General features: G+C 40.2%; 2 protein-coding genes across 3 annotated transcripts; one reads left to right on the forward strand and one right to left on the reverse strand.

Annotated features, from left to right (window-relative positions):
• Window positions 1-3,621: 3,621 nt before the first annotated feature.
• On the reverse strand, window positions 3,622-10,147 carry LOC117477192 (hepatocyte nuclear factor 3-beta-like). The gene is made up of 4 exons (XM_034123849.1): window positions 9,965-10,147; window positions 7,299-7,556; window positions 4,982-5,266; window positions 3,622-4,369 (listed from the first exon to the last, which is right to left on the reverse strand). The coding sequence occupies exons 1-4, from the start codon at window positions 10,031-10,033 to the stop codon at window positions 3,773-3,775; spliced, it is 1,209 nt and encodes a 402-aa protein (XP_033979740.1). The 5' UTR covers window positions 10,034-10,147; the 3' UTR covers window positions 3,622-3,772.
• Window positions 10,148-13,312: 3,165 nt separating this feature from the next.
• LOC117477177 lies at window positions 13,313-16,395 on the forward strand. 2 transcript variants are annotated; one of them, XM_034123826.1, is made up of 2 exons: window positions 13,313-13,389; window positions 14,841-16,395. In XM_034123826.1, exon 2 carries the CDS (start codon window positions 14,889-14,891, stop codon window positions 16,263-16,265), a length of 1,377 nt encoding a protein of 458 aa, XP_033979717.1. In that variant the 5' UTR covers window positions 13,313-13,389; window positions 14,841-14,888; the 3' UTR covers window positions 16,266-16,395. The 2 variants fall into 2 exon arrangements, with proteins under 2 accessions (XP_033979717.1, XP_033979716.1); XM_034123825.1 differs by having other exon boundaries at window positions 13,327-13,389; window positions 14,803-16,395.
• Window positions 16,396-21,060: the final 4,665 nt, after the last annotated feature.

Consider the following 21,060-nt stretch of genomic DNA (forward strand, 5'->3'; position numbering starts at 1 on the left):
AACAGACTGCTGTCAAGGACTGTAATGACCGTTGCTAAGGACTGTAATGACCGTTGCTAAGGACTGTAATGACCGTTGCTAAGGACTGTAATGACCGTTGCTAAGGAGGATCGAGAAAGAGAAAGGAAAGGAGGTTCAAATAAAACCTGTTTCCACACAAATCATAATGTTTTGCAAATTATTTGGCGGCAAATATTGAATTTACATTACACCCCTTTAATATTTTATTTGGGCTTTTAGATGAAGACCGCACACAGTTAATAAATACAACTATTCTTCTGGCTAAAATACATATTTTTAAAAGTCAATCAAGGAGTAATCTTAATTTAAGGTGTTTTGAAGAGTAGATTAGGAGTGGCTCAACACGCCATGAAATGGGAAATAATGAGCTCTAACGAAGAGTGGGATTAAAGGAATTATAAATATGCCATGTTGTGTTTTTGGTTGTCAACATATTTTTGTTTGTGAAATGTTGAAGTGATCCTACTGACTGTATCTTTATTTCTTCTGTTTTTGTTTTGTTTTTGGCAGCCCACTTGCAATGCCTTCGCGGACCACTAGGCCCACAGGTTGGGAACCGCTGATCTAGATAATAATCTCAATATTATTGCAGACGTACAGGAGATATGTTGGCGACTAAAACGTAGACAATTGTTTTTTAAATGACTTTACATTAAAAAATGTCTCGATCAATTGGTCGACTAATTGTAGGATTGCCACTGTGGCATTACTGCTATATTTTTATCATAATTAAGTTGTTATGATTCATTCCATGTAGTTTTGATATGTAATGTGTCATATTTTGTTATTATTACCTTTATTAAAGCTAAAATCTGTATTAAGAGACGCATTTATACAGAAATGCCTCTGAGTCTCTCTTTTCATCACGTTGAGGACTGAAAACACTTACAAAATGCCCCCCTGTCGTGTTATGGTGCTAATAGATATCCTGAAGTGTTAAAAATGCAAATGACTGACCCGTGAAGTCTGTTATCTGCACTTAAACATCACGAGTGTCGGTGTTAATGTGATTTAAGAGCGTTTCACCTCCTCATTGTTCCCCTTGTTATCTGCCTCCATCCGTCTCTCCTGCAGCTGATAATCAAACCATTTAGTGCTAATGTGCAAAAGACCTTATCTCTCACATCCACAGGCATGATACACACATGCATCTGCTGCTGCATTTAAACACAAGGTAGGTAAGTGCACTTTTTATAGAGGGAATTTCCCCTTTCTGCAAAAGCACTTTAGTTGCTTTAGAGATTCATATTTAGATTAGAAACCAATCTGTCCACATTCAAATCCAGCTCGCTGCTTTTAATGTGTAATTAATACTCTGTTTTAGTTGTGTTTTTTAACCTATACAGAGTGTCATATACCTTTACAATGCGCTCTATAAATAAAACATTGTGTTATTAAAGTAGACGGATAGTGTGAGGTGTTATTGTTGGTAGATAAAGGATATTGATTTGTGAAATTCACAACCTGGCAGAAGAAACAGCTGCAACTTCAACTGCATTATCGCATCAAATCCAACAATATAATATAGCCTATACATATGTACATTTAAAAGGAAGAGTTAGTACATTTATTGTGTTCATTTCAATGCAGGACTTTACGTTTTGTTATTTACTAAAAGTTAAATATGTGTACTTATTCCAGTTCTGCTATAACTCGGCCATATAGAGTGGTGCAGTGACGAGTCCTAAAACCAGGAAGTGAGTCAGCATTTCACCACTTCCTGTTCCCTCGTCTCAGAGCCAATGGGATCTCTCCATAGGGTTTGGGAAAATATCTGTAAATAAGGTCTGTGGTTGAGACACATTGAAGAGACGGATCACGTTTTGTTCTAGGACATTAAATCCATCAGCAGTGACCCCACTGGTGATTTCTGAAGAGTTGACGTGTCTGAAAAACGATGGTTGTTACCAAGTGGCTGAATAGGACTACAGAAGTCGTGGAGGCCGTTGTACGTCATTACGCCGAACACGTAAACACTCCTCTAAGTTTGTTTGCCCTGTTCTGCTTGAAAGCAAGTGCCTGCCTCCTGCAAACTGTTCAAACAAACGCTTCAACTCGTACCATTTAGAATCTGTGTGTTTGAATATGGATCTGAAGTTGGCGTGACGTTGAAGTCGTGCTGCTGGACTCGCCTGTAGTTCCTTTGTAGCATAGCGTTAGCATTTTGCTTCTGGCCATTAGATTTATGATTCGAACATTATAAAAGTAGGGTAGACATGTGGAGATTATCCGGCTGAACAAAACGTGCATTTATCAAACAGGTTCGTTTTCCACAGAGCTTATTTTCAGCTCTTTCCCAAAATCCTATGGAGAAATCCCATTGATTTGTTTGTCTTGCGGGTGTTAGGACGCGTCACTGCACCACTCTATTGAAAGCTGTTATATAGTGATAGTGTAGTGGTTATTACCCAGTGTTAATACATTGAATATGCTTTGATTTCTGCAAAAAACTACATTTTCATGGTCATTCTTTTATATTTTCAAGTAAAGCTTCAATGCAGCACTTGGACTGGAGATGGTGAGAGTGTTTCTGATCCCACATAGTCTTGAAACATTAGAGATTTATGTCAACAGTGCATGTTGTGTTTAGGCTAAAATGAAACATAAAAAGACTGTTTTTTAATATAAAGATTTTTATCTGTTGCACATATACAAACACAAATGAAATGAAAAATCCCACAGGCCTTTAAGAGCCTTTAATCTCCCACTCCAACCCAGTCTCTTAAAGTCTGCGTACAAATAACACGACTTTGGAAATGTGTCCGACTGCATATTGTTTCTGTTCTGATTTGATGTAAAGCGTCTTGGAGCATTAGGAAAAGCGCTATAAAAATCCAATGTATTATTATTATCATTATTATTTGATACCCAAACATTCCCATTGACTTCTGTGGATGCGTTCAAAGGCCACCATGTAAAGTCAGGTTAAGTGTACGCGTTCACCTGTTCTGCAAAACCCACTTCTTCATGTCTCTTCTACATCAGCATGTGTCCCCTCTTCTTCATGTCTCTTCTACATCAGCATGTGTCCCCTCTTCTTCATGTCTCTTCTACATCAACACGTGTCCCCTCTTCTTCATGTCTCTTCTACATCAACACGTGTCCCCTCTTCTTCATGTCTCCTCTACATCAACATGTGTCCCCTCTTCTTCATGTCTCTTCTACATCAACATGTGTCCCCTCTTCTTCATGTCTCTTCTACATCAACATGTGTCCCCTCCTCTTCATGTCTCTTCTACATCAACATGTCCCCCCTCCTCTGTGTTAAGAGACTCTGAAAGTCTCAGGAAAAAAGATCCATTTATATAAAAACCTGTCTGAAAATGAGCTGATCAGATTTTGGTCACTTTATGATGTCATAACGATGTTTTGTCTTGTGTAACCATTAGCCAATCAGCAACCAAAGTAACCCCCCCCACCCCCCTATCACATGAATCTCCTCCTAGAGCACCAACATTTTAACCAAATCTCTCTCAGAGGGGCGTGGGGAGGGGCTCCTTATTTTCATCTAAAGTAACAGACAGAGAATCAGCACTTTGGAAACAGAGGGGATTATGGGTAATGCTGCAATGATCTGTTTGGTGTTTCAGCCAATCAGAGACAGGCTCTGTATATATCTGAGACCTGTAATATATTGATGAAGAACAGTTTAATAGGGGACCTTTAACTTTAAGAGACTCGGTTAGCAACCCACATTCACAAATGTAGAAATCCACGATTTTAATTCTTTTTTTTTTTTTAAAAGAGTATTTCAGGAGTTCATGAGGGGTCTGTAAACTCCCCGGTAGTAGTTCCCGTTATCAGGCATAGCTCCGTTATCCGGTCCCTGTTTGACCCCCGTTTGACCTCCATATCCTCCGTACTCCAGTCTGTGGAGCTGCGGCTCGTTCATGAGGTTATTGATGGAGAAAGGGTGGTTGAAGGAGTACAGGTGTGGGGGGTAATGGTGGTGAGGGTGGGGGTGGGGGTCTGGTTTCAGGTGAGACGCCTCGTGCACTAACATCGGATACAGTTGAGGAGTGTGCACGAGAGGGGAAGGAACACGCTGTTGCACCGGGTCGAGATCCCGGTGAGATTTGAGGGTCACGGGAGGAGAAGAGGAGGAAGGAGGTAGGGAAGGAGGAGAATCAGAAGTAACCGAGTTCGATTTCCCTCCACTTGACTCCTCCTTCTCCTCCTTCTCCCCGGTACTGTTGGACTGTTGTTTCCCGGTACCGGTGGCTTGTTGTTTCCCCGTCTTGAATCTCTTCTGCCTCCGGAGGTAACAGCCGTTCTCGAACATGTTCCCGGAGTCAGGGTGCAGCGCCCAGAAAGAGCCTTTCCCAGGTCGGTCCGGCAGCCGGGGAACCTGGATGTTCACAAGAACATACAGGGAGGACATAGTTTCATCACAACTGGGGTCTGTTGTATTCTGCAATATTCTTTCAGTCACAGTTGCTTACAAATACTCAAACATAAAACTATTCTTGTTTTACACCAGGGGGGTCCAAACTGTTTTCACTGAGGGTCACATACAGAAAAATGTACGAAGGGCTGGGCCGCTCACTAGAGGTTTACTGCCTCATAAGTTGAGTTATACGTCAGCAAAATCAATCAAATGTCAATGATTCTTGATACTTGAAAATGCTTTAAGAAACAGGTTACATCACAGCTTTCCTTTAGGGTTTCAGTTATTTAGTTGGCAACTCATCCCTTAAAACAAAAGCCTTAGATGGCTTATAATAAGGGGAAATATTTCAAGCTTGTTATGTAATTAAGTTATTGGGCTTTTTCTTCACATATATATTTCAGAAGTACAATATAAGACAAGCTCAAGTGTTATTTGTGGGCCATATTTTATTACACTTTTTTAATTAGCTGAGGGCCGATTCAAAATGGTCCGCGGGCCGCATTTGGCCATAGTGTGGACACCCCTGTTTGACACATTCGAAATAAATCCAAATGAAATAAAATCACAAACCTTGATGAAGCAGTCGTTGAAGGAGAGCGAGTGTCGGATGGAGTTCTGCCACCGCTGCTGGTTCTGCCGGTAGAAGGGGAACAGGTCTGTGATCCACGTGTACAGCTCGTTCAGGGTGAGCATCTTGCAGGAGGACTGCTGCAGAGCCATGGTGATCAGAGAGATGTAGGAGTACGGGGGTTTAGCGTGAGTGTAGCTCCTCCGGTACGGCTTGGGCTCCCGAACCTGACCGTACACCGGGCTGCGGTACGACAACCGGTACACTTTGCTGTCCTCACTTCCATCCTGCAGAGGGAGAAGGAGAACAAATCATCAATACTACGCACACGGAAAACACTGAAACGTTGCTCCATAGTTTCTCTTGGACTTGCTTTCAACTAAATAAGTTGACATAATACATTTAATTATGTTTCAAATATTTGTATTGAGAAGAAGTATACAAGTGTTAGCAGTAGTACCGACTTCTTTGGGGTGGAAATCACGCTTCTCTTTTTCAACATAGAAGACAAACAGAACAGCCAACAAGAAATAATACCATATATAGAATTAATGACATATAGTCATAATACATTGAATTAAAGTCAACGGTTCAGTTTTCTAAGTGCGGTACGCTAAAGAAAACACACATGGCTGACACTACATACACAATTCACCTAATCTTGTCAAATAAATGAGTAAAAACAACAATATTTTCTTTACACTGTCAAATCTAAAATAAAATAACCACTCAAATGTAGGAGATATCATTAAAAAGTCATATTAAATTAGCCTGTCTTTAAAAAGTGTAGTGTAGTAGAAATAATGACCTGATAATGCTCTCTGTCTGCAACTTACACATTATTTATCTAATATATCATATTCCAATTACCTATAGACTCTCCTTGCTCTATTTTATTTGTATTTACTTGCACTATTTTATCTGTGTTATTGTGTTGCATTGTGGGAGGAGCCTGTGACCTCAGATTTGCATTGATATAACTGTAGCTATGTACGAATGAAAAGCCTTGAATCAATGTTGATGTGACACATGGAGCTGCTGTGATGCAAGTCAAATTTCAGACTTGATCTGACCATGAAAGTATTATCGTATCGTATCGTATCGTATAACAAATCATAAATACAAAACACACTGAAACAACTGTAACGTTGACTTTAATTAAATGTATTATGTCACCACACACAGTTTCACGTAATTAGGTTGGTTGAAAGCAATAATATTAAGTTAAACCGAATATTTCAACTTAATATTATTGCTTTCAACTAAATGTGTTGACATAATACATTGAATTGAAGTCAATGGTTCCGTTTTTTAAGTGCGGTACGCTAAAGAAAACACACATGGCTGACACTACATACACAATTCACCTAATCTTGACAAATAAATCTGTAAAAAGTACAATATTTTCTGGATGGATTAGAAGTATTAAGAAGCATAACATGGAAATACTCAGGTACAAGAATAGTACTTGAGTTAATGTACATTGGTATAGCCGTTTCATACTTTTTTTATTTGACTTATTTGAATTTACCATTAAAACTAAAATAGTGAGCAATGCCTTTGGTGTCATTTGGACAAAAAACCCACATAACATGTAGGAAATGTCATTAAAAAGTCACACTAAATAAGCCTATGTTATATAGTTTGCCCTCAGAATACCTGTACATTGTACATTTTACAACGCAGACTACTTACACTTAAGAAGTGTTGGTTATACTTAAGGCACAAAGTTAAGTTTTTGTAAATGTTTCTTAGATTTTACTTAAGACATTTGCACCTAATTACAAATCTCCATGTACTTGCTATTCTTACCTTTTATTGCATACATATTCATATTTAAATATAATGTATTCTCCCTGTATACCATCAAATTCATGTTTTACATTTACACTAGGGCTATAGTAAAAATAATGGCCTGATAAAGCTCTCTATAATAAAGAATAACCACTTAAATGGTCATTAAAAGGTCATACTAAATTCGCCCGTATAAAAGGTTGAGTGTAAAATAATGACCTGATAATGCTCTCTATAAAAAATAATAACCACTGTTATAATTTACCATTAAAACTAAAATAGTGAGGTACACATTTGGTGTAATATGGACAAAAAACCCAATAAAATAACCACTAAAATGTAGGAAATATAATTAAAAAGTCATTAAATTAGCCTATGTCTTTAAAAAGTTTAGTTTAGTAAACATTATTACCTGATAATGCTCTCTATGACACAAACATAACCACTAAAATGTAGGAAATATAATTAAAAAGTCCTATTTAACACATCACACGCATTTCAAAACAAAAGCCAATGTATAATGACCTGATAATGCTCGTTGCTGAGCCCCTGCGCGCTCCCGTACGGCGGCGCGCAGCCGGTGCTCGTGCCCGGCTGCAGCGCGGAACTCAGGCCCGGTATCATCCCGGTACCGGAGCCGGTGGGGGTGTGTGAGAGACCGGGAGGCACCGGGGCCGGGTGCACCGGGTTCATGTAATGCGCGTTCATGTGTCCGCTGCCGGTCATGCCAGGCGCGTTCATGTAGCTGCTCATTGAGTTCATGTTCGCTGCTGCGGAGTAACACTGAAACACAGAGAGATCAAATATTAAAACCGCGTTAATGATTATTTTATAGGCTTATATGATACCACTTAATGTGTTAAGGTTAAATATAAAAAAACAACATGAAATATCAGTTAAATTATTCACAAAAAGTCAGAAAAACAATTTTAAAATGCCAATAATTCAACAGAAATATTGGGTTTTTTATGCTCTGAAAATATAAAATACATTATAAGGCTTCAAATACATTGTTTTTCATTATCTGTTGATTATCAAATTCATTTAATTGGTATAAAATGATATCATAATGTTGATTATAGGAAATGTCTTGGTCCAAAATGTCCAAAAACTAAAGAAATTCTGTTTTTTTTTTAAATCATATGAAATGAAAAAGCAGCAAAGGTGTCATTAGAGAAGCTGCAAGTTTTAGTAAAATGTTATATTTTAGACTTCAGATCTGATATTTTGAACATGCTGTTTAATTATAGTTAAAATGTGCATTAACCCACATCTAAAATGTTACACTCAAATATAATTGAGTTAACAGAAAGCTTTTCTTTTTAATGACCAGGTTTCTCTGAGTAATAAAGCTATAATTGTATTTGGACCAAGCTGATAATCCACACATAATACGCTTGCTTGTATTTGATCACATAATGAGCTGAAAATACACATTTAATTGAAGCTTATTAATAAAAGGCCTATTAATCCCACCATTTAAAGACAGGTGACAGGGCCAAAGACCTCCACATATACTTCCTGCCTTTTTCATCTAAATTCAGCATTTTTTACAAGTTGATTCTCTTAAAAAGCACAATTATTTAACTTAAATAGGACTTTAGGTGAATATTACTTTATTATGAATTAGGTTAAAAATCCCAATTATCATCAGGAAACATCCCGGTAAAAAACAGGCCTGTATATTTGTTGTTCCTAATTTTTTGGGCCTAATTCCCATGTTGCTAAATTTAAATAATAAATACAGAGATATACATTCAGTGTCTTCCATCCTGAGTATTTATATATTATGTATTGTTGTAATTAAGCTCGATGATAAGTCTGTTTGCTCAGTATTTGTGTATGGCCGTAACACCTTATTTAAAGCCTTCAGTTTTAGCCCTAATGTGTCTATGTGCTATAACAACATTTAATTAACCATTTAAACCTCATGAATATATCATATATTATGTAATTTTACTCGTTTCCACAACAAACGACTGATTTTAATTCAATATATTCCACTGTCAGCCTGCACTGATTTAACAAGCATTAGGCCGGTGTCAAGGATGGTCACAATACAAACAAAAAACAACATTTTAAGATGATAAATAACTAATATAAGCTTCAATATGAACTTAATTAAAGAAAACACAGCGGTTGAGAGGTATTTCTGGACGTTTTTAATGATTGAATTTCCATTTTCGCTGCACAATTCATCCACTGCAGAAACAAAGGTTGCTAAATGTAAAAGAAATACATGGAATTTAATCATTCATCAAAAGACAAATAGCCTTTTTAACAAATATATTGTAGAATAATTATTAATATTTGTATTTTCTTGCGTAATACATATAATAAACAGGCCTTTACGTGTTTATTTCTTTAGTCAAACTCCCATAATGTCCATTTAAATGTATTTCTATTTACAACTTAACACCCAAAGCAACAAAACACAGCAATGCAAACCATTCAACAATAATATTTAGATTTATTTCCACTTTTACACTGCTGCAAATATCCATTATTTCAATTATCTGTTGATTATTTGATTAATTATTTGCTCTAAAATGTCTGAAATGCCTTAAAATAAATGTTCATTTCTTCGGTCAAACCCCTATAAAGTTCATTTAGATGTTTTTCTATTCATAACATTTCCCCTAAACCAAACACACACAGCTATATGCAGATAATCCAACAATAATATAGAGGTTTGATCACTCTTTATAAGGCTATATTAATTGATTAATTGGTGCTATAAAATGTCCGCAATGTTGTTTGTTTTGTCAACACCCCTTTAAAGGACTGGACTTAAACTCCCACTGTACATTTGACATGTATGATCATTTTAATATTGAATAATCCATTTCTTGCACAATAATATCCTGCGTTACTGGAATGTGTATTTTCCACATGTATATATATTTTTTTTACTTTTTAACGCTATTTTATTTCTATTTCAGAAATATCTTTGACTGTTTATTTCAAGTGTCTTAATTTCTCTTATGTACAATGCCTTGTTTTTGATGCTGCTGCAACGCAAACATGTCCCAAATTGGTCAATCAATAAAGTATCTATCAATCTATATATATATCTATCTATCTAAAGTTAATTAAGACGTTTATATTTTTGTATTTTTCCACCCAGTTTTTATTCGGTGATATTTCAGCGGGGCTTCCCTCTGAGTTTACCCGGGACAGAGTGCACTGACCTCGGCCTCTCCGTAGTAGCTGCTCCCGCTCCACTCCGGAAGATCCTCCATCTTAACGGCGCTCAGCATGACTCCAACATCCAAACGGAAAATAAAACCCAAATAAAGCGGGAAACAACGGTTCCTTTTATCCGGTGTATCCTGGATGTCGTACTATGACCACCGGGGGGAAAAGCTCCTCATTCCCGGGTAGAAACAGGCAGAGTGACCGGTGTCCGCGAGGCACTCTCTGACACCTGTGCTCGCGGAGCCTGCAGCGGCCAATCAGCTGCCTTCATTTCACTCCTCGAGCTCTCACTCTCTTGATTTGAATATTCCATCAACACCTCGGCACGAGACTCCCGCCCCGTGGACTCACAGAGAGGTGACAGTCAATAATGACGTCACTTTTATGCACCTTTTAGTAATTAAGTACTCTCAATGCATGAGGTTAAGTCTCTGTTAATTAATGGGTGAAGACACTTTTTTCTTATTTATTTTCACGTGCAATTCCTCTTTAAAATGATGTTAAAAAACAACTCTTCAATTTGGGCTTAATAAAGCGTATCAAAGCATCTAATTTAGTCTTAAAATATGGTTTAATGTGCATACAATACTGTATTTTTAAAGTGATGGTTTTACAAAATTAGTACAGAAGTCAAATGTACTCAAACTTTCAAAAGTAAAAGTAATGCAGAGAAAATACCTGCATGTCTTCATCAGTTTGTTGGGGTTTTTGAGTGTGTTTTGAGCCAAATAACAAAGGAAATGGGAGTTTTTTGGTCCTTTTTTAAATTAAACATCAACAAGCCTCGTCTCATTTCTTGTTTGAGTGATTTAATGTCATTATAAAACCCCCCCGCTGTTGTTAGCTGAGACATTTCATCTCTCCAGTGGACGAGCAGGTCCATATTAAACTGCCCACCACTGCTGCAATGCATGCTGGTCTTTCTTCTGGTTCTGTTTGCTGTGTTACATTTTGACAAAAGTCATCCCAAAATTCCCTTAAAATGAACCCAAATCAGGCTTCATTAACCCTTTACGGCCTGTGTCTACAGTTATATATTCCAGAAATGACCCCAAATATCTTTCTGCTGCAGTCCATGCTGATGCTTATGCAGATCTAAATATTTATGTATGTGCTTCTATGGATCGTGGTGATGTCCCTGAACATGAACTGATGGAAAACTAACCAAAAACCCCTCAAACTCATTTAAAAAGGAACAACATGAGGCTAAAATAACTTCCTGTCTACTTGATTTTCCCCTAAACTAACCTCAAATGTGTCTCTGCTGCAATGCATGCTGGTCTACCTCTTGCTCCTGCATATCTACACATGTACTGTATCTCTGTGTTTAGAAGGATTGTGGCAATTTAAATATAAAAACAAACAAAAATCTCCCTAAAAAATGAGGAAAATAGCCAAATGAATTCATACTCTCTATTAACCCTCCTTGCCTGTCTTTACTGCAGTTATATTTCCTATTTTTCCCAGAAATGACTCCCAAACCACCCTTACATGTGTCTCTGCTGCAGTGCATGCTGGTCTATATAATGCTTCTGCAGATCTACTAATTGATTTGTGTGTTTCTATTGATTGTGGTGACGTCATTGAACCCTAAACTTGTGAATAACCAACAAATATGACGCCAAATTAACTCGTACCTTCTATAAATCGTCTTAATTGCAGTTATATTTCCTATTTTTCCAGAATGTACTCCCAAATAAAGCTTTAATGTGTCTCTGCTGCACTGCATGCTGTTTTTAATGCTCCTAATTTGCAAACACCATCTTTCAATCATCACAAATGTGTAGAAAATGAACAAAAATCACGCCCAAACTATAGACTTCCAGCATTTTAGCATTTTACTGCAGGAGTTAACAAGCAGAGTGTCTGTGGGATCTTCCTCCTCCTCTTCCTCGCTGCAGTCTTTACTGTGTGTGTTTTTGACGGTGTGTATTTACCTGCTGCTGAATCTGAAAGGCGACACACACACGGTACACACACACAGCGAGGACCACCATGATCTCTGCACACACACAACCTGTCCTCCCTGTGTGCACGTCAAACAAATCCACATATTTTCACCTTTTGTCCTCCGCCCTGAAACTGTCAGCAGGAGAATAAAGGCTGATATATCTGCGAGAGCTGCCGCAGAAATGTAGTTTAGCACTTTGGAAATATGCTTACAGCACTAGTTAGGGATTGGAAAACAACTGGAGGTAGATTGGATTTGATTTTCACTCAAAATGAACTGTTTTACATGGGATTTTCAAAAGAATATATGAAATTACAATCGATTTAAAGCCTTCCTCGAGTCCCCTGTCCATGCAGTCTCACATATATACAAATAGCTAGAGTAAGAAGAAGTATTTAGATATTTAGTTTGAGTTAAGTACACTGTAAAATACTCCAGAAGATGTAAACCTTCTGCATTCAAACTTTATTTAAATAATCAGTAATCAGCTAAATGTTGGCTAATTAAAGTCAAAATGCATTTTTGTGTTTTACTATTTCCAATGATGTTACCCTGCAAAAAGAGGAAATATATCTTACTCAGAATGTATGTGGTGTTTTTCATGCTATTACACTTTTCTAAAATGTACCTTTTTTGTTACATTTTCCTATAATAACATTATTACATTTGTGTTAAGTATACGCCAGATTGGTGCTTTTATAGCCTAGTTTCTATTTGTACTTAATTTGTTATTGGTTATTTCTACTTCTTAGTTCTGTATTTATCTGTATTCATTTTTTATGTATTATTGTGTTGAGGCAACGCCTGCATTTCTCCTCTTGGATCAATAAAAGCAGATTTAATCTTTATTTCATTGTTTATTTAGCTTTTTTCACATGTTTTTTAAGGATCGAGGCCTGTTTTTTCCCCTCACTAACCAATAAGTCTCCCAGTATTTTAACTTGAGTCTTTTCCAGGTAATTCTGTGTATTTAATGTATACCTTTTTGCACATTTGTGAACACACTGCCACCTACTGGTGAGCTCCTGCAACTACAGCCACATAAAACCACATATATATATATTTTTTTATCATTTTAGGGACAGAGTTACAGAACAAAGTAATACAAAATGGTACAAGAATACATTTTATATGCATTTTTTTCGAATGGCTGAAGAATATATGCTTTTTTAAGATTTGTGTAATTTATATTGCTTTAAAATACCATACATATACATATTTTAGTTGTTCTACTTTTGAATTCTGTAATTTTACACAGATAATGAGTTTATTATTTCTATCCCAGTGTGCATTGGCTATTTAAAAAAATCAATTTCAGAATTAAGACCACGAACCAGATTTTCAATTGATTTACGAATCGCGCTTCTGTTGTTTGTACCAACCGAGCTTCCGTACTTAGAACGTATTAGCCGTTAGCTTCTCTTGTACAACCGTGTACAACTCAAGGACGTCTGACAACATTTCAGGGTATTTTAACAACTTCTAATGTTTTATTTCATATATTAAGACTCATTCAGTAGTTTTCTCTGTGTCGATACTGAATGTGAGTTTATTGAAGAGTAATAGGACGCATAAACGAGGTCATTTGGGTTAATTCATGAAGGCTAAATATAAGATAAACTAGCTACAGGCTAGGAGTTAGCTAGTAATATCTGTGTTTATAATGTAGTGGTTACAGTTATGATGGACAATGGACGGAAGACTTAGTTTCTCTGAATGCATGGAATTGTTTTTTAGCTTACATTAGTAAAAGCATAGAAGTGAAAGCAGCAAAATGTGATAAAAGTATACACATTTAACTTATGTATTGTAATTTGTGACTCAAATACTGTACTTAAGTACAATTTCGAGGTACTTTATTTGAGTTTGCTGCTTTGTACTTCTACTGCACTTCAATTCAGATCTTTAGTTACTTTATAGATTTGGATTAATTTGTGAAATATAATCAACACTTAATTAAATCAGACTTTAGTAAATTCACTACTTTTATCTACCTCTTATACCTGCACTGCTTTCCACCGGTCAAATCAATACTGCACATGTTCATATTTGATTTGATCATTTTTTATTTTGTGGGTATATCTATATTTAATCTTTATGTCATGTAAATATTGCTATATTTTAAAGTTATTATAGTGTTCTTTAAAACGTTTTTGATCATTGTTTTATTTTATCGTCCTTTTCTTACCATGTATGTATGTATGTATGTATGTATGTATGTATGTATGTATGTATGTATGTATGTGTCTTTTATGTCTGCACCAAATACACCAAGGCTCATTCCTGGTATGTGTAAACCTGTTTCTGATTCTGAAAAGCAGTTTCCTTTATGAAAAACTCTTTTTACTAGCTTCCATGTTCAGAATCAGAATACCTTTTATTCCTTTATATTTATTAAACACAGAGATGGCTAAAGTACATCCTTTACTCAAGTAGAAGTACAGATACTCGTGTTTAAAAATACTCTGGTGAAAGTAGAAGTACTGACTAAACTTCTTTACTCAAGTGAAAGTAAAGAGGGCTTTGAAATGTACTTCAGTAAAAAGTACCCATAACTAGCAGCTGTTTTAAAGAGTACCTGACCTCCCTTTATATTAATAGAACAATAATGTCATTGTTAGCTAATGAATGTTTCCATGCTGAACAACGGCAACATGACAACGTTTTCATTGGTCCCTCTTCTTTAGAGAAGACCAGGAAATGATGGATACACGGATCGTGTTCAAATCAATAGGCACGCAATGACTCTAAATAATAATGATCACGCCTCCAAACACACATTCAAACTAAAAGAACCAGCCTGTTTGGGAAATGTAAGAAGTCAAAGTAAAAAGTGGTCAGAAAAGTAAGTAGTGGAGTAAAGTACTCACCGCATAAAAGGAGGCCTCGCCTCCTGAATGTCATCCCTTTCTCTTCAGCAAGCAAGAGAAAACAACTGAGTGAAGAGAGACGGATAAAGAAGAAAAATGGACTCACCATTACTGGAGCAACGACCCTGCCCTTCGTGCCCAGGCTTTATTGCAGGCGCTGACCTCCACCGCCACTGTATCAAGTGCCTGGGGTCCGACCACGCGGCGGCCAACCTGGGCTTGCTTCCAGCCTGCAGCGCCTGCCGTTTGATCCCTCGGCTCAGCCGCCGCCAGCGGCTGGTGCAGTTTGGGGATTGTTACGTCTCGCCGATGGAGGACCCAGAACTCGAGGTGGTGGAGATGGAGGACCGCGATGAGGGAGTGCCCTTCGTGTTCGCCATGCCAGCGGACCGGACGGGCCCGCTCGTCGGGGAGAGAGACGACGACGACGACGACGACGACGACAACACCTCGTTGTCTGATGCTTCCGGCGACCGCCAGGCAGGCCAGCAGCGCAGGTCTGCGCGGCAGGACTTCCCGGCGGTGATGACTATGGCGGCGGAGCTTGTAGGCTTACCGCTCCCCCCACCGCTGCCACCGAGGCCGGTGAGCCGCCTACGTCAGGACTTCTACGGCCCGGCGCAGCCGGCCTTCGTTTCGCCCCCCCTGCCAGAAATCTGGCAGTGTGTGGAGGCGACGTGGCAACAGCCACTGAGGACGAAGGCTCGGGTGGCAACATGGGCTGGAATCCTCAGGGTGCAGGGCCACTCGGACACAGAGTGTCCCGGTGTGCCCCCCCTGGATGAAAGCCTGGCGGCCCATCTGCTTCCACAGGCAGCCGGTTGGGCAGAGGGGAGAAGGCCCCTGCCCCCGCTGCCGCGTGACCGTGAAATGCTCCAGCATCTGGATAAGATGTTCAGGCTCGGAGCGCAGATGGCGGCGGCGGCCAGTAATCTTGGCGTGTTGGGGGTGTCGCTGATTACCCCTCAGCAGGACATCCCCGCCCCCCCGCCTGAGGACGGGAGTGATTACTCGGACCGCTGCGTGGGCCAGATGAATAATCTGGTCCAGGGTATGGCTACCGCAGCCGGCCGTGTGATGTCCCTAGCCACCGTGGCGTCGCGTCACGTGTGGCTAGGTCTGACCGCACTGACCAGGAAAGACCAAGATGATCTCCTTGGTGCCCCCGTTTCCACGGAAGGGCTCTTCGGGTCGATATCCTCGGTCACCCAGCGTTTCAGTCGCCTGGAGGAAGAGAGGGCGCAGCTCAGCCGCATGCTGCCGCTGGCTCGCCCTCAGGCCCCTCCTCAAGGGAGAGAGCGCCCGGTGGTGGGAAGGCGGAGAGAGAGAGTGAGGCGCCGGTACAGAGGCCCCATTGCGCCCTCTGCCTCCGCGGTCCGTCCCGGAGAACCGGCCCAGTACCGGCACTCACGGGGACAGGCTGGCCGAACCCGGCGGGGTGCTGGGTGGGGTGCACCGTCCTCCAGGAGCTGACTGGCTGCGGGAGGAAGCGTCCCGGCGGAGAGAGGTGCTTTCTCCGGCCAGGACGCGAGGGCGAATCCCGCCTCCTCCCTATTTAATTATTATGTCTAATGTTATGTTGGTGTCTCGTTTCGGTCATAATGCCATTTGCTGGTTTCAGAGTTATCTCACCGGCCGTACTCAATGCGTCAGGTTGGGTAGTACTGTCTCTGACCCTGTCACCTTGGAGAAGGGAGTTCCACAGGGCTCTATTTTGGGGCCCTTGCTCTTTTTATTATATGTAAACAATATTTGTAATCAGATGCAATTTTCTACCTATCATATGTATGCTGATGACACTATTGTATACTCATGTGCTCCTTCTCTGGATATGGCCGTTTCCAATTTAAAATCTGATGTTATCACGCTGCAGCATGCACTTCTTGATTCCAAACTGCTATTGAACAGTAAGAAAACCAAAGCAATGCTTTTTGCTCCCAAGTCAGCGTCCTCCTCTTGCCTCTCCATTGACACTCTTGATGGCGTCTCCGTTGAGTTTGTCGATACCTACAAATATCTGGGCTTTTGGTTGGACAGTAATCTAAACTTTAAACACCATATTGAAGTTCTAACTAAGAAATTTAAATTCACTCTTGGCTTCCTTTTCAGATTTAAATGTTATTTTTCAACTTCATCCCGTAAAAGGTTGGTCTCTGGCTTATTCCTGTCCCAGCTGGACTACGGTGATACCATTTATAGATTTGCCTGTCCCACTGTTTTGGCCAAACTTGTCCCACTTCACCATGCTGCACTGCGTTATATATCAAATGCACCCTATAGGACTCATCATTGCAAACTGTATAGCCTAACTGGATGGTCCTCACTGCCATTGGTTTTTATTAATGTATAAAGCCATTTTAGGTAAGCTTCCACTCTACATATGTGCCAGATTTGCTCCAGTTTGTGACTCTTACAACCTCAGACCCAGTGCCTGGATACGGGTCCAGGTTCCTGCTGTGCAGACTGAGGCTGGAAAAAGGAGTCTTTTTTATTATGGTCCTTGGTCTTGGAATGACCTTCAATCACGCCTCAAGCTGAGGGCACTTGTCTCAATAGCATGTTTTAAATTGAAGTTGTCTGAAGTCCTTACTGCTCTTGCAGTAATAAGTAGTGTACCTTTCTTACAGTCCAAATGTGCACAATGTAGTGACTGCTTTTTCGTCGTTTGTTTTCTTAGTTATGTTCTCTGTATTTTATATGTATGTGTTATGTGTAACGTTGCTGCCTTCTTGACCAGGTCAGCATTTAAAATGAGATTTTATCTCAATGCTTTTTTATCTTCGTTAAATAAAAATTTGACCCCACTGTGTTGACACAATCGTCTTTTCATGTGAATAAAAGAGATTGCTTGTATCCCAGGCTGAGTGTCTTTTCTTTCCACACACCCACACTGCCACATAATGTTGACCGTACAGATTCCCCACTCGCTGCCCCGGTTGTAACTCCAGTAAAGGAGGCAGCTAGTGGGCATGCGCGGGAGAGTGATAAACCGCGCTATGCGGGTACAGGGACATTATGGCCGGCGTAGCAGGGTTAGGAAACACATAACGCCAAGTGTAAAAACTGCGGTGCATTCAAGGACCTCAGTAGAGAGTCTGCCCTTTCTGTATCGACCCCCCATGGGCAGAGCTTCCCTTCGCGGGGAGTTTTGCGGCGGGACGGGTCACCAGAGAGTACCACAGCTTTATCGCTGGGGCCCCATAGCTGAGAGCCTTCCCCACGGGGGTCCGTGCACACTCTACACAAGCCATGGCTGTGTCAACAGCCTTATTTAACGGCGTGAGTGTGGAGGACATATGCACGGCGGCGTCTTGGTCAACGCCAGGCCTCTTCATAAAGTTTTATCTCTTGGACATGTCTGGCTCCTTTTCATCGTCTGTGCTTGCTGGGGCAACACAGGACTGGTGAGGAGGGAGGGGGGCTGTGGGTCAGTGGGCATCTGACCCCCTCCCTGGGCGTAATGTGCTTACGTTTCCCCGGGGTCCCATACAGGGCTGGAGGACTCTTTCCCCCTGCTTTAGGGCAGGAGGGGGGAGCCCTCCACGTCATAGTCCATACACGCTCTTCACGAGGTGAGCGTGTCTGAGTGTGGGACATGGGGCACTTGCGCTCTCCCCGTGCTCCTTAGGGGCTCGGGAGAGGTGGTGCATAGTGAGCCCATACGAGGGTGGGAGCCCTCAGCGCTGTTTTCCAAGCACACCTTCGCGAGGTAAGCGCGTCAGAGTGTGCTCTGTCAGCCGCAGCCCCAACTTCTCCACGGTTACGACCGAGGGAAAGGTGAGTGAGGCGCAGCGGCTGATAACCAGAAAGCCGGTCAGAGACAGTGAGATGGAACAGTGTTGTTTTGGGACCACAGCGTGTGAGAGATATAACGAGGGGTTACGTATGGTAACCCTTGTTATATAAACACAGGCGGAGCCCTCTACTCGGGGGCCCTGTCTGTGCTATGCTGCTTGCTGAAGAGAGGTGTAGGATGACAGTCAGGAGGCGAGGCCTCCTTTTATGCGTGAGGTGCGCACGCATTCAGGCAGGCCCGCCCCCGGGGCCGGCTACGTCTATAGAAGTCTCAGTGAATGAATGCTTGCATGATATGATCAAGGGGAGTACCCATAGAGTCCAGTATAGGGCGGAGCCTGTGTTTATATAACAAGGGTTACCATACGTAACCCCTCGTTTTCTCCCCAGATGCCTCTATGAAAAACTATTTTTACCAGCTTCCATGTTCAGAATCAGAATACCTTTATTCCTTTTAAATATATTATATGTATACTAAGTGTGTTTCTGTGTGTTTTCTCTCAGATGCCTCCTAACCCAGCCTCCCTGGCTAAGACTCTGATGAAAGGAGTGATCGTGGTGGAGCTGCTCGGCGTCTGCGGGGCGTACGGCCTGTTCCACAAGATGAACGGCAGTCAGGGTATCAGACGGAGATTTATTTATTTAAAGATGTGTCTTAGGGAACTTGAGAATACTTAAAGCTGTGTTGAGTGACTTTAAAACAACCTTCATCTCGTCTTTTTCCTGTTCTCCTAATAATACAAAGAGCTTAATTATCCATATCGTTTAGTCGCTATGTTATAGAGATTCAAGATATCTGTTTATTGTCATATATATATGGTATAACAGGCAGTTGGACTGTACAATGAAATTCTAACATTTCAGCTCTCCACAACTGAGTGTTAAGAAACTACATACAAACATACAAGATAAAAACTAGCATATAAGACTTTTTTTTTTTAATATAAGCCGACGTACACTTAAAGAAAGCCTGTCCTGAATTAAAATGCACTCCAGTTGATAAAAACAACCTTCATCTCGAATTTTTCCTGTTCTCATATTAATACACATTTAAAGTAGTATCTTAGGGAACTACAGAATACTTAAAGTTGTGTTGAGTGACTTTAAAAGTGGCTTAAACATCCTGTTTACTCCCATAATGTGCAGATTTCAGGAGCACCATGAACAGGAGGCTACCGTCCGTTCTGGAAGGTGAGCAGTTCTTCAGTCTTTTTACGACATACTATACTATGACTTTTCCGTCATGTTTTCCGACAACAAACTATATGACTTTTTTTCCGTGTTTTGTTAAAGATAGTCGTTACTGTTATTTAAAAAAAAATGTACGACAAACTATACTCCAACTATTGGCTTCTGTCACGGATTTCACGGCATTCCTATATTATGACTTTATTTTAAGGTCTCCTATCATGCAAAATGCACTTTTTGATGTCTTTTCTACATCAACATGTGTCCCCGGTGTGTCGGGGAACTCACGCAGCGCCAGGAAATAAAACCCTCTCTCTTTTCCTCCGTACCCAAATCTCTAAAAACGGGGGCTACAACGGAGCTGATCCAGATTTGCGTCCGATATCACGTAATATCTGAACTGTGGACCCACGGCCCTATCAGAAACGTTGCTATCAGAAACAATGCCCGACTGTTTTGGACGTAATATGGTCGGTGTTTACATTAGCATCGCTAACACTCAGAGCTAACCTGTACTGGAGAGCATGTGTGTGAAGAAGCAGGAAATAAAAAGGAACTCACCTTGTGGTATAACCGGCAAGAGAGAAAGCCTTTGAGCTCCATACTGTTTCAGAGACAATCCTTGATAATCCATGATATGGCGTTTCATCATGGCAGCATTTAGTTTAGACAGTAGCTGCCGGGTCCCGCATGAGCTCAGACCCCTCCTGTTTATTTTTTAAAGCTTTATACCCAGAATCAGCACTTTAGAAACAGGAAGTGAAATAGAGGGATATGAGGCATGGCTAGAATGGGTGATCTGTTTGGTATTTTGAGCAAAACACTTCATAGACATGTTTTTATATATATTTGTATATATCTGAGACCTATGCTATTGCCTACAAATAGCATGACAGGTGACCTTTAAAAAATGTGACGACATTTTATCGTTTATAAAGTTTTGTGACTTTTTCTTACAACATACTTTACTATGACTTTTTTTTTGCTGACAAACTAATGTATGCATTTTTGTTTGTGTATTGTTAAAGACACACTATACTGTTATTTTAAAAATGTTTTACTACAAACTATACAACAAATATTTTCACTTTTTTCGGCGTCAAACTATACTATGACTTTTTCAGGACATATGCATTTTCTCTATCATTATCAGTAGTAGGGCTGCACATCGCAGGACGTGAAATTTTCTTTTTTTATATATATATATATATATATATATTTTTTTGTTTTTAGGATATTAAGTAGGCAAATTAACTCAAACACGCCATGTTACAATTATTTTGCT

Source organism: Trematomus bernacchii, unplaced genomic scaffold (assembly GCF_902827165.1).
Source record: "Trematomus bernacchii unplaced genomic scaffold, fTreBer1.1, whole genome shotgun sequence".
NCBI classification, from domain to species: domain Eukaryota; kingdom Metazoa; phylum Chordata; class Actinopteri; order Perciformes; family Nototheniidae; genus Trematomus; species Trematomus bernacchii.